Source organism: Phalaenopsis equestris, unplaced genomic scaffold, assembly GCF_001263595.1.
Source record: "Phalaenopsis equestris unplaced genomic scaffold, ASM126359v1 Scaffold000002, whole genome shotgun sequence".
Classification (NCBI taxonomy): domain Eukaryota; kingdom Viridiplantae; phylum Streptophyta; class Magnoliopsida; order Asparagales; family Orchidaceae; genus Phalaenopsis; species Phalaenopsis equestris.
The window spans coordinates 7,022,855-7,036,083 of NW_018164444.1; the positions used below are offsets into that span (position 1 = coordinate 7,022,855).

General features: G+C 36.1%; 1 protein-coding gene across 1 annotated transcript; it reads right to left on the reverse strand.

Moving 5' to 3' along the window:
- Positions 1–146: 146 nt before the first annotated feature.
- On the reverse strand, positions 147–12,965 carry LOC110026241 (tRNA (guanine(9)-N1)-methyltransferase-like). The gene is made up of 3 exons (XM_020727151.1): positions 12,412–12,965; positions 1,574–1,933; positions 147–734 (listed from the first exon to the last, which is right to left on the reverse strand). Exons 1-3 carry the CDS (start codon positions 12,826–12,828, stop codon positions 456–458), a joined length of 1,056 nt encoding a protein of 351 aa, XP_020582810.1. The 5' UTR covers positions 12,829–12,965; the 3' UTR covers positions 147–455.
- Positions 12,966–13,229: the final 264 nt, after the last annotated feature.

Here is a 13,229-nt window from a genome sequence, read left to right on the forward strand (position 1 = left end):
GTAACATCTAAATTTTACTTTTTTACATTTGTACCATCCAAAGTTCTCATATCACATAAAAAATATCACTATTTTAACTTAAAAAGTGAAAATACACCTTTCATGCATAGATGAAGCAGCATATATGTAAAAATTGAAATGTTGGATATGTAATACATAAGAATCGAGTGGTACGTATGTAATTTTTTCTAAAAAAAAATACACCTCACAACCGAGGCCAAACTGTCAGAAATTCTTAGAATGGCAATTGCACAATACAATAACATTCTTCTCCCTCCATTAAAATGAGGACCAGATCAATTTTCTTCACCAGAATTACCTATAAATAGTACAACCACAACACTGTGGCAGAAAAATTAACTGCTCAGACTTGCATTAGTTTAAAATTATCTCTGAAGTAATGGAATCAGATTACAAGGTTTCATTGTCATCAACCGTCTCTAACCTGCAGTGGCTTATATTACACCAGCTTCTTCATTTTTAGGCTCAGAGCGTTGTTTTTTTGTGCTGATAACATTATTATTATATGCCTCTTCGACTTCCTCCTCGGCATCAGCTTCTAATAAGCCATTTTTGCATTCTGCGTCAAATTTTGCAGCACTGACAGTCTCAACACCTTCAGTTTCAACAGCACCTCTTTTCCTCTGTGGAATCACGCTAAAGAATGCACTTTTCCAGTCTCGTGTTTCTACGAACTTCAGCAGTATCTCAACGACTTGATTAACGGTAAGAACCTGTAGTAGTCATATATATATCACTACTAAGTCTTAACACGATAGATGTTTGCAATATCAAATATTACTGCATTTGATTGAATGTAAAAGACAAGTACCAAGCTGGAAACAAAACCTATGGTCATATACCATGTATTCTAACATACTCAACTTTTAAATGAAAAAAAAAAAAAGAAGCAACTGTTATGATGCCGAAGTTTGCATGCATACAAACCAATATTGATATACATAGATTCATAAAAATGAACGAATGTGCATCAACATAAATTTACAAAATTTGAAATGAAAAAATTCAAACATGGGACCAGTAATATCTATATCATCTGTTCTTTAAGATTAATGTCATTTACTTATCAATACCATATCATATCTATATGCTGTATCTTAAGCATGTTTCATAAATAGATTTCATCAATGTGGCATTTTTTTGGAAGGATCATATTGGGCGAATGAAACTGCTGATGGAAATTTTCATCAGACAAGTGCACAATATGCTGTCAAGTTTTTTATCTAAAATAGGAGACAGGGCATGACTCAAAGAGATGGTAAATGAAGGCACAAATGAAATGTAAATAAAATTTGAAACGAATTCATAAACAATAGTTTAACATGTCTGAAAAAGAAGTACCCAAACAAAAACAACCTATTTGCAAATTTCGAGAACAAAGAAGTGTGAAAAACAGTTCATGGAATATTAATTAGAGTCATTCATGAAGACAGAGTATGCATTTAATAAAACATGAGAACAAATTTAATTAAAATATTTCATCAAAAGATAATGAAAACTTCGAAAGGTAAATAAAGATTTATTTCAGTTGAGGAAAGAAATCAAAAAAAACCTGTGAACTTGCTAACTTCACGTAATTTCCAATGGGAAGCCTTGCCGATTGGATCCCTTGTTCGTTCGCTTTCTTCATCGTGACACCTTTCCATCTGTTCCGATCAACCAGCCCACCAATGATATAAATTCTGTCTGAATCAAGCTCCTCAAGGGCGGTCTCTGCATCAGCTGTTAAATAAACAAGCATCTCTTTATGATCTTGAAATGCTTCAATATAAGACCTGTTCTCCTTTTCAATAATCCACTTATCATATCCAGGAAGCCTTTGTAATTGGTTTCCTATTTCACCATTGCATCCTGTCAACCAGAGATGTGCAGGAAGTTCACATTTCCCATTCACTGCATAGCAATACATAATCTGTAACTTCGATTAGTAATGATGAAAATATGACTCCTATCAATCATGTCTAAGGATATATAACTAGGGCTGTGCCAATCATTTGGTAAAATCGGTTGAAAATTTTATGAAATCAATTATATCAAATCAAATAATAGACAAAACCGAACCGACCAAAAACATGATATGAAACCGAACCAAATCAAAATAAAGTTTGGTTTATTTGGATAGGATTTGTTTTAACCGAATTTTGAAATTCTAATACATTAGTGTGCATTCAGTCAATTCAGATTGATTGTGTACATTCAAAAGTGAATTTTTCAAGCTACCAAGGAAGTCCATATGTGAAGTGAGCCTCTTGGCCTATTGGATTGCTCATTCTCATCATGAACCTGAAGTCTACTCTTCTCAGACTGATCACACTCAATGACCGCATCCATTGAAGTGAGATGACCACAAGAACTATCTCTCCAGAAGATCTAGCGAACTAGCAGGCTCCTCAGCCAAGTTTGCCTGAACCTATCGAGCTCTTCCGCCAAGCTCACCCATACTCGCCGAGCCTATTCGTTGAGCTCATCTGCACTTCTCAAGCTTCACCATCAAGGTCATTTACTGATACTTTGATGTCGCCAGCATGGCAGCATAAAGGAGACTTTGACCCATCATCATCTATGCCCATTTATGAGCTGCCTGACATCGATGGCGATATCTTTTCAACAACAAATTTCAGTGAATTGCGTACAGTATGGCCTATAATGTAACATTTTTTTATTCTTTTCTCTTTCTGTATCCCTATGAGAGCAAAGACACCTTACAAGAGATATAAAGGAGGCAAAACGAAGGGGGAAGAAGGACCTACGACTCTATCCCTCTTCACCTCCTCTACTCATCTCACAAGGACTCTCCCTGAATGTATAAATTCACGATCTACACGGGACCTGACATTCTAAAAGAATTTAACAGATTGGTTCATACTTTAACTGTAATATATTCAGTTTTTAGGTTTAACAAATTTTTTATTTTTTTTTCAAGCCGAGCAAAAAACAAAATTCAAATAACCCTTAAATTGGAACCATAAACCTATTTGTGATTTCATCAACTGAACCAAATCAATCAAAAAAGCCTGGTTCGATTTTTTTTTTTGGTTTAAACCAATTAATGCACACCCCTAGATATAACTCAATTTCTTGCTATATAACAAGATCTCAAATGTTATGTAACAATTTCTAAAAGACAAGCACGAACGCTCCTCCGTAAAAGTAAGCACTGATTAACCACTAGTAAAGAGGTGAACCCAAACATACATGTCCTTGCAAGTATTTTTAAAAATTAGATCTATACAAAAGAGATACAATATAAACTGTAAAAATGACCATTCTCTGCACCATTAGATGAAATGCAATAATCATTACTTCCGAGCTGAAAAAACAAAAAAATAAACGGGAAGTTACATACCACCCAATTCTTATGTATTTACGTATCTAACAACTAAACTTACTTTTTACATTTATACTACCCAAATATTTCATATCACATAAGAAAATACAACTATTTTAACTTTTAAAAAGTGAAATACACATTTTCACACATAGGAAAGGTGACATGTAAAAATTAAAGTTTAGGTGTTAGATATTTAAATGCGTAGAAATTAAGTGGTGTGTAAGTAAATCTTACAAAAATGAAACTACCACAGAACCACACTTCCTTCAAAAGGTAGAATCTCATCTCGACGATGCCTTTTAAAATGCATGAAATATTTAAATACAGATGACATAATATTCAGACTAATTTGTTTTATAATTAAGGTTAAGCATTTGGATTGCACTCGGCAGCTAAATGTTTTTCTTGTGTTGACAGGCTTGGTTAGTGGGAATTGTAGTCCTTGGAAGGAAACTACGCATAGGTGTAGACCGATAGGATAAACGGACCACATATAAATATAGAATCTAACTTCATCTAAACTTTAGCGTTAATTATTCCAGTTTACTAATTTATGATTTATTTCAAAACTTGAGCGAAATTGATCTAGTTAGAAAATTAATTTAAAGATCTTGTGCTTAATTGACTTATTGGATAATGAAATTATTGATACGTGCTTCTGTGCAAATTTCCATTTGCATTGTGCTTCAAGTTTAAGACTCGCACCTAAGTGCCTACCTTAGGCTCTGTTTGGGGCGGCGGCAGAACTGCGGCACGGCACCAGGCCGCATTTTTCTGCCGTTTGGCGCGGCGTTTCCACTGAGGCGTGCCTTGATATTCCCCGAACGCGGAAAGCTCCCACAGACTCGCGTCCCAGCTTCGTCTTCCTTCTTTTTACCCCCGTGCCCTCTTCTTCGTGTTCCCCCATCCAATAAATTCCGGCCCGGATTCTCGTCCTCGCAGACGTCAAACTTCTCCCCCTTCCTCTTCTTCTCCGAAGGTCGTCCTCCTCTCACACAACCCTCGCTGGTCCGCTGCTCTCGATCGTCTCGTGAAGCGTCAAGGCCCCTCGAAGCATCATCGTGAAGCCCCCTGCACTACTTCCCCATCGCTAAATGGTAAAGCATCAAGTTTAGATATGTTTTACATTTATAAGACCCAAAGAATACTTCTATTTTATAAATTGTAAAGCATCAAGCATCAAGGCCCCTCGCTCGTTCTTCCCCCTGTGCTCCTTCGCCCCCTGCCCCTACCCGCTGCTTCAGTGAGTTTTTGTGATAGTGATAGAATATTGTCATATTTGCAGGGAAGTTGCAGTAGATATTGCGCCGCGGGGAGAATTGTGACAGTGAGTTTTTTTCTTTTTCTTTTCTTCTATTTGGGCTTCTAATTTCGCCTTTTTTAAGGGTTGTTTGGCAACTAGCTGGGTATAACTAAGCAGGATTTAATAGATTTTACAAATCTAGATATAAAGATTAAATTCTAAAAAAATTGTTTGACTGTTTGTTTATGAATTTAAGAGTTATGAGAGGAGAAACTCTTTAACAAATATTGGATTTAAGCAATATCGAGTGAATTAGGATTTATACAAGCAGTTGGATTAAAATTTAGCTAAGTTCTAGTTGATAGGATTTAAGCTATCTTGCTTAAATGTTCAGAAGACTGATAAAATCTTCTTCAATTTTCCTGTAATGTTTCAGCTTTTGGAATTTGATATTGAAAGTTCTGTGGTGTGGGGTGGAGTGGTTGCCCTGGAGAGAAGCCCTGCCATGATCTTGATGCTTGTTGCATGGCTCATGTTAATCATTTTTTTAAATCAACAAACAACTTGATGCTTTTTTTATGTTATAAGTCTTATTTATTAATTATTTTTTGCACAAAAATTATTCCACAAGTTATCTTTATAATATTCAACTCGAGTCTTTGTGGATTGTGATTTTTTTTCCTGGTTATTCAGTGTTATATAGCAGGGAAAAAAATTAAATTTCCAAGTAGAGTGATTAGCAAAGCTTTCAATGTAGTATGTTTTTGGTGTTAGATGTGTAAATACATTGGAATTGATGTTATTCAGCTTGATGGGAAAATTGCAGCTTCAAGAGAAACAACCTTCTCTTTGTAAAAAGGCAAACTTTTAAGATTTTAGTAACAATTTTCTTCTTCATGTTGGAAAATGAAATTAGTATACATGTGAAAAGACAAACTTTCTTAGCACTTTTGATACTCACTGTTAAGTGAGTGGTGTATTCGTACTTTTGTTATGTTTTTAAATGAATTTCTGTTTTTGAATTATCAAATATGTCGCTGTCATAGTTCTGTTTTAAACAACTTTACTAAATAAGGGCATAATGGTTATTTTTCCAGAAACAACTACCTTACAGCTGTTTTCACACAGCTGCAACAAACAGACAACCAGCTTCCCCGCAACAGCTTCTTGGGGCAGTGTAGCTGCAGTTAAAAAGCTGCAGTTGCGCCAAACAAAGCCTTAAACATTGATTTTTGTATCTCACCATATCTTTGCTTTCAATACTTAGAAACTCGTGCAGCTTAGTGACAGTGGATTAATTCCATTAGCTAAGTGAAGTAGAGTTAATCAATTCACATTGATAAATTCATTCAATATACCCTCACATGTTTAAACACTTGGGAGCCGTTCGGGGTCACTTTTGATTTTTATTTCCTTTTTTTTATGTAGGCTTGTTTTTTATTTTTACTTAAAATAGAACATATTTGATTTATTATAAAATATTTAACTTTTTTAAAAACACTCAAAAAATTTATTTAGGAGTTTAGCGTGCTTTTAAAAATTAACTAACTTATTTTTTAAAACATAAAATAGAACCATGCAAAAAATGGGCTAAATAAACATATTTTTAAAATAAAAAACAAAACAAAAACAAAAACAAAAAATAAAAAAAACAAGACGTCAAACGGTCCTTAGCATACAATTTAGAGTGTGTTTGTTTTGATTGTGACTGTACGAAATTTTAGATTAAAAGCTACAGTGAAAAATCTACGGTTCAAAAGATGGTACTTCTGAAAAAGTTGACATGTTTGAAAAATATAATTTTAAAAGTATTGTATGTAGACTAATGTCTGTAATACACCTCAGTAGATATTATCTAGAATTCAAAAGTAATTTCAATGTATGTAATTCTCTATTTTAACTGTATTATCTAAACAAGCAGGAATACAAAATTAAAGTCAAAATTAAAATATAGAATAAGAAAATGCTAGATTTTAGAAATTGCACTACTAAGAAAGCACTGATAGTATGCGAGTCTCCACAGAAAAATGAGAGAAATACAGAGAAGCGACATATGATCCATCCCAAATGTTATAGGTTGTACATCACCGTGTGAAGGAGGCAAAAGAAGAGGAATAATCGCTTGAAGGAGACAAAAGATGAGGAGAAAAATAATAAATATATTTGAAAATCTATTTATACCTTTGGTAAACAGAGGGATGTCAACGACTAAGAATGGAGAGGCTAGCTGCAGCTGTTGCTTCAGCCACAGAGAATGGCGAGGCGGGCTGCTGCTGCTTCGGCGACAGAGAATGGCGATCTTGCGAGGCAGGGTCGAGGTAAGTAAGGAAAATGAAGAAGCGAACTACGGGGTGAAGACTAGGGCTTGCGGTCTTGAATAAACAAAATTCACCCACCGCGGTTTGGAACACGGTCCGTGGAATGCATGTGTCAAACATCCATAAACCACGTTTCGTTTCTAAATTCAAGGTCTGTTTGTTTTTTCCAATTTAAAAATAATTGTGTTGCAGCTGTTCCTGGACAAATGATCATTCTGCCCATGTATAGTAATATTGTTTGCAACATAATTGTCATACTAACATATTTTACACTTTACAAGTAAAAATCCATTACAAAATATTACAAAAAAAAAGATATATACCTCACTTAGCATTATCATTATTACTAAAATTAAAAAAAAAACTAAAATAACCTTTAATAATATGATAATATTATTTTTAAAATGCAGACGACGTATGTCACAAGCTACGTCGTTTTCTAGGAATACTATCCATTTCTAATCACTATAAACATTGGAATTTATCAGTCTGTCTGCCCAACGAAAGAGGTCACAGTTCTCCGTGATTCTCCGCAGACACCTGTAGAACTGTCTCTTGTAGTTATATGACTGAAGTGAAGTTAACAGGGAACAATGAAGTACACAGTGACAACACAATCCCCGAGAGGTACTAGAAATCCTCGAACTCATCTTTTATGAATGCTTTAAAGGACATCCCATTAGATGTAGCACAAGTAAAAATTCTTAAAAAAAATAATTAAATATAATTTTATGCAGTTGTGAGGTCTCAGAGAACTCAATAAATCAACCAACGAATCTGTCACTATAAGAAGGCACCAGATCTTATAAAAGAAAAATTTTTGGTTACCTTTAACCCACGTAATACCAAGCTCGTGTGTGTTACATATGCATATCACCAATAAAGACTATTCAGAAGAACCTCAGAAACTGTATTGTCAAAAAAAGAGAGGAACTTGGTTGTCTTTATTAGGATTTCACATGTGACACCAACCAATATCGATAAACTAGTCATCCATAAGAACCCATAAGGTCTAACGTCTCATCATAGACCTCCAAAACCTACAAAAAAAAATGAAATAAATGAAAAAAGAAAAAAAAAAACACTTACAAACAACATAAAAAACTCAAACAATCAATATAAAATACACAAGGAACAAAAATAATCATAAACTACATAAAATACAAATACAATAAACCATGAATCGCTTCAACAACCATTACAATTAATAATATGATGAACTGATCCATTCAACATCCAAAAATGACGTCTGTAATTCACTATCTCAATTCAATCATTTTCCTAACATCTTTGACATCCTGAAAGCAACCCTCATGCGATTCTATTTCTGTCTGTGGTATAAAATGTCCTATGTGATATTCAAATGCTTGAGGCGATATGTGTAAATAATCATCAGTCATGTTGAAATCTACGTCATTGCGCGAATGATGTCATCATATATAGTTGTGGAGAGTCATTGTGACAACTACAATCCGCACCTGTTTCGAAAATGAATATATCGGCATATGATCCATTTTTTTCTCTCACACTCCAAATGTTCTTTCAATTACACCGCGTAAAGACGAGTGTCTCTTCTTAAACATTTTTTTCTACCCTGAGCAACATTACTGGATCTTTCAAAGTCAAGAATGTGATATTTAGTATCCGGAAATGATTTCAGATACCCCTTTGTGATATCCAGCGTCGATCAAATAATATTTTTCTGTTGCAAATATAATAATTAGTAATAAGCTTGAAAATATCAAAATATGATAAATAGTTGAACAAACCTAGAGGTGGGTGCGAAGAGTTATGCTTTCGATTTCTTGTGGCAAAAGAGAATATACGGCTATCATGTGTACTGTCATCCCAACCAGTCATAATAAAAGTAAAACACATGTTGAAATCATACATAACCATCACATTTTGTGTTGGTGATTCACACCCCCAATGAATGTGACTTTTTCATTATTTAACACATGTATCCATGTGTGTTCCATCAATCACACCAAAACAATTCTAACAGATTAAATAAGCTTGTGTGACTTGCACTATTCATTTTGACTTCTAAATATAATAAGTAAAAAGATTTAACTTAAAAAATGACATATAAAGTCTTCTCAAATGTTGGATCCTCTGACATGATAATCTTTATTAAAGCCCTCTCAAATGTTGGATCTTATGGCATGATAATCTTTGATGACAAACTAATAGGAGCTTTCAATCCTATTGAAAAGTATCTTCTGATTCTCTGATAAATGTTGAAATCGATCAATCACTCCTCTCATTGATTCATTTTGTAACAAAATGTAGAGGGTAATTGCTAACACATCTCTGATTGTCATTCTAGAGGACCCATGAAGTTCATGATTCCCATGTAATTCATCTAGAATATCTATATACGAAACATGTTGCTGAGTCTTGCAGGATGTCCTTCAAGTAGGTCCCAAACCCATTTATCACCAATGTAAGATGATGCTATGCAGGGAGACCATCTACCTAGAAGTTGTAGTACTCTTACATCAAATATATTGCTGCCACAATTCTCCTTTTGCGTCTCTCTTTTCGTGAATTCATGTTAAACAAGTGTTCTGTTCATGTAAGACATGTGAATCAAACAACTTTAGTAAACTTCAAATAACGAATTACAAAGTCTACGATGAAAAAACAAACATCCAAAATAGCATTAACAATATTTCAAGGAAAAGGAAAAATATCCAAATAAAAAATCTGATGAGCTTATTGGAAAATAAATACAAATAGTGTAAAAACAACTGAATAAAATCAAGAGTCCCTGCTGTCGTAAAAAAACATAAATAATTGACCCTACAGATAGGGCTCTTCTTCATGAAGAATTCTTTATGGGTCGGGTCTTCCAACAACTTCATGAAGTTCAAATATAACAACATGTCCTCATAAATTTCTAGAGTTGCCTCCAGAACTCGAATAACTTCTTTGATGGAGGTCGCTTGTGAAGTCCCGGGGTCATTGGTGCATGAAGCCACCAGTTTTGATATTTGACTTCAGATGAAAGTAGCCCCTTCTTTTTTCTTTACGTCTACACTTGGACGCTTTAACCTGCATGTGAACTCCACTTCATTTTGGTTTAGACTTGGGCCTTCACCGGAGTCAGTTGCTTGCTCGGCATCCAAGTTCTCAGATATGTCTGCAAGCCCTTGTTCACTAAAAGTACAAGCATTAGTCCTCGTTGCCACGACCCCATCAAACTTATGATCCAACTTTTCTTCCAGATCTGGGTCAATACCACTGAAGTTGAATTTCTTGACGGCTGGCATTACCTGCAATATAAGGGGACGTGGATATGCTCATACAGTTCAGGAAAAGAAAGCCAGGAACAGAAAGTCATACATGGATGTGTTCTCACCTCCATTCTCTCAGCCCACCGTCGAAGCATCAATAGTTCGTTTGATTAAATCCCAACCCAAACCCGTGGATCTTCGTTTTAATTCCTTGCACATTTTTCAGTTATTTTTCAACTGATCCCACTTATTTTTTAGTCGCATCATATCGTATTCTCTAACCGTCATTTCCTTGAACTTTTTCATAATATTTTGCAACCATTACTAGTTAAAATAGACAGTGGGTCTATTTCTCAGTTCGTCGTAAAATATGAGTTTGACTTCCTCATCCCACATAGCTAATGAACCGACTTCTTTTGTCTTAAATATTGTGTTACTAGCATAAGAAAAACTAAACATAAATATTTGACAGAAAAGTAATTAGCACAAATCATAACCACACACCAACACCTCCAGACTAACACCTCCATACCAACACAACCACACACCAACAACTCTACACAACACAGCAACACACCAAAACTTCCACACAGCCATACACCACCGCCACCTCTACACCAACACAACCACACACCAACACCTCCACACAACACAACCACACACAACTACAGAGCAACATTTCCACATTTCCACACGCCACCAAGAACACTTCCACAAACACAACCATACACCAACACTTCAACACCTCCACAAACACGACCACACACTAACACTTCCACACCTCCATACCAACACCTCCACACCTCCACACAACACACAACCACACACAACCACACACAACGCACAACCACAACCAAAACACAAGCAAACACAACTACACAACCTCCACACAACACACAACCACACAACACAACCCCACACAACCATGACCAACATCATTGTGCAACATCACAGTAATCACCACCATCACAGCACAAATATTCGACCAACCACTACTTTCACAGGACAAAATTTTAGATCAACCCATCACACAAGGTCAGTAAAGGGAAATAAATCTTCTTTATCATCACAGTAACCACCAACATCATAACACAAATAATGCTTTCACCAAAATCACAGAACAACCCATCACAACATTAATACTAAAGAAAGTCGTAAAAACCAAAATTAGAGACCCCGCAAAATCCAACGCCAGTGCACAACCACCCGAAAATCTTCTTCATCATCACTGTAACCACCAACATCACAACACAATTAATGCTCTCACCAAATTCACAGAACAAGCCATCACAAAACCACCAATAAAGAAAATACAGAACTTTCAAAATCCAACACCAGTGCACAACCACCTGAAAATCATCAACCGAATAGAGCTCAGAGAAGCTAAAATAATCGTAAAATCAAAATTTCAAAATAGATGATGGTAGAGAATATCATGGGCGGGGAAGAGCAAAAGAACCAAATGAAGCCTAAGAACTGCGGGAATAGGAAGAGGAGAAGACAAACAAACCCTTGTCAACGCAACCACGAATCAGAGAGGAGGAGGAGAGTCGTGATGTTAACTTTAGGGCAAAATTGAGACACGAGAGCGAAAAGCTCACAAGAGAGGGGAGAGCGAGACACCTCGGGGTCGGGCGGTAAAAAACCGAACATTAAGAAAAAACAAAACACGGGTCGCAGGGTCAAACCTGCATTTTATCAAAATTTGCTAGAACCAACGCCGCGACACACTTTCCAAACGCACCCCTTCGTGTTTACACACTGCGACACTTTTGAAACTCACCCCTTCGTGTTTTCGCACCATGGCGTGCAAGAAATGCTGCGCAAAACGGGGCCTCAATTCTAAACACTGAAACAAACACATCCTTAATTTCTCTTTTGTGATTGCTTTTGCACGGTTGAATAAATTAAATATAAGTGTGTATAAGTAAATATCTTTGAACGTCACAACATTAAGATTTTGGTCATAACATTTAACACACTTGGTATTAGTCCATTCACATTTAATACATTTCATTCCACCTACAGTTGAGCACATCGTTTGTGTAATTAAATTTATGATTCATGAAGTCATAGTTATAAATGTATAGCTAAGAACTGGAACAAGTTTAACCACCCTAAGAAAGTATTCTAAAGCTTAAAGATAATTCATTAATCTTCTATGATAAATCTATAGCAACAAAATTAAAATTTTCAAACTAAACCTAACCTCGAAAACAAAATATCAGGGCACGGGAAGAAGAAAGAAGGGTACATCACCTGGTGAGAAAGGCTCTGGATCTCGCTAGGGCTCATGAGATCGGAGAACTCGAGATCAAGAACGACCTTTTGCCCAACCAAAGCTGCCTTTCGTAGCCTCTCAGCACGCTTACTGCGCTCCTCCGTCCTCTTCTCCATTCGGTCCCGCCTCGTCTCCTTCCGCGACTCCACGAGTCGCATCCTTTCCTCCTCCGTTTTGTTGGTGAGCTTCTCCTCCCATTCGCGGCGGCGGCGCTCTAGATCTCGCCGCCTTCGCTCCTTCTCCGCTGCTTTCCGCTCAGCCTTCCTTGCCTGAAGCCGCTGTTGCTTAAGTAATCGCTTCATCGCGCTTTTCGACATGGAAGGGGTTTCTCCAGCGTCTTCGACAGTGTTGCTGCCGGCTGTGAGGGGTTTGTTATCTTCCCTGGTTTCTAACATTGTGGTTGGCGGCGCAGGGGGACGGAGATGTCAGAAGATGGGAGTCTGGCAGGGGTTTGTAGCAATCGGACGTAGTGCTATCAAAACGGCTCTTTGTTCATCAACAATTTACATTCGGCTCGCAAGTGTGGAAATATTTTCGCTCATTCATTAATTCCACGATACCCCAATAATAACTTATAAACATCATTAAAATAAACCCAAAATAACAACTCAATAATCATTCAATAACCCCTAATAACTTCATAACGGAAATTATTAAGACGTTATTAGGCATGCAGTGCGTGTGTATTCGGTATGAAAATATTTCCCCTTGCAAGAAGTTCATCTTATACAAATTTATTTAATTGTACTCATGTTTTAACTTGAAATAATATATATATATATATATATAAACAACA

What these genes read in the sequence shown, in the direction of transcription:
- LOC110026241 (XM_020727151.1), bottom strand. Translation starts at nt 12,828, where the DNA reads ATGTTAGAAACCAGGGAAGATAACAAACCCCTCACAGCCGGCAGCAAC. An exon ending in TCCAGAGCCTTTCTCACCAG is followed by an intron (nt 1,934 to 12,411) that starts GTGATGTACCCT and finishes TCGAAGTTACAG; the next exon opens with ATTATGTATTGCTATGCAGT. An exon ending in TGAAGTTAGCAAGTTCACAG is followed by an intron (nt 735 to 1,573) that starts GTTTTTTTTGAT and finishes TGACTACTACAG; the next exon opens with GTTCTTACCGTTAATCAAGT.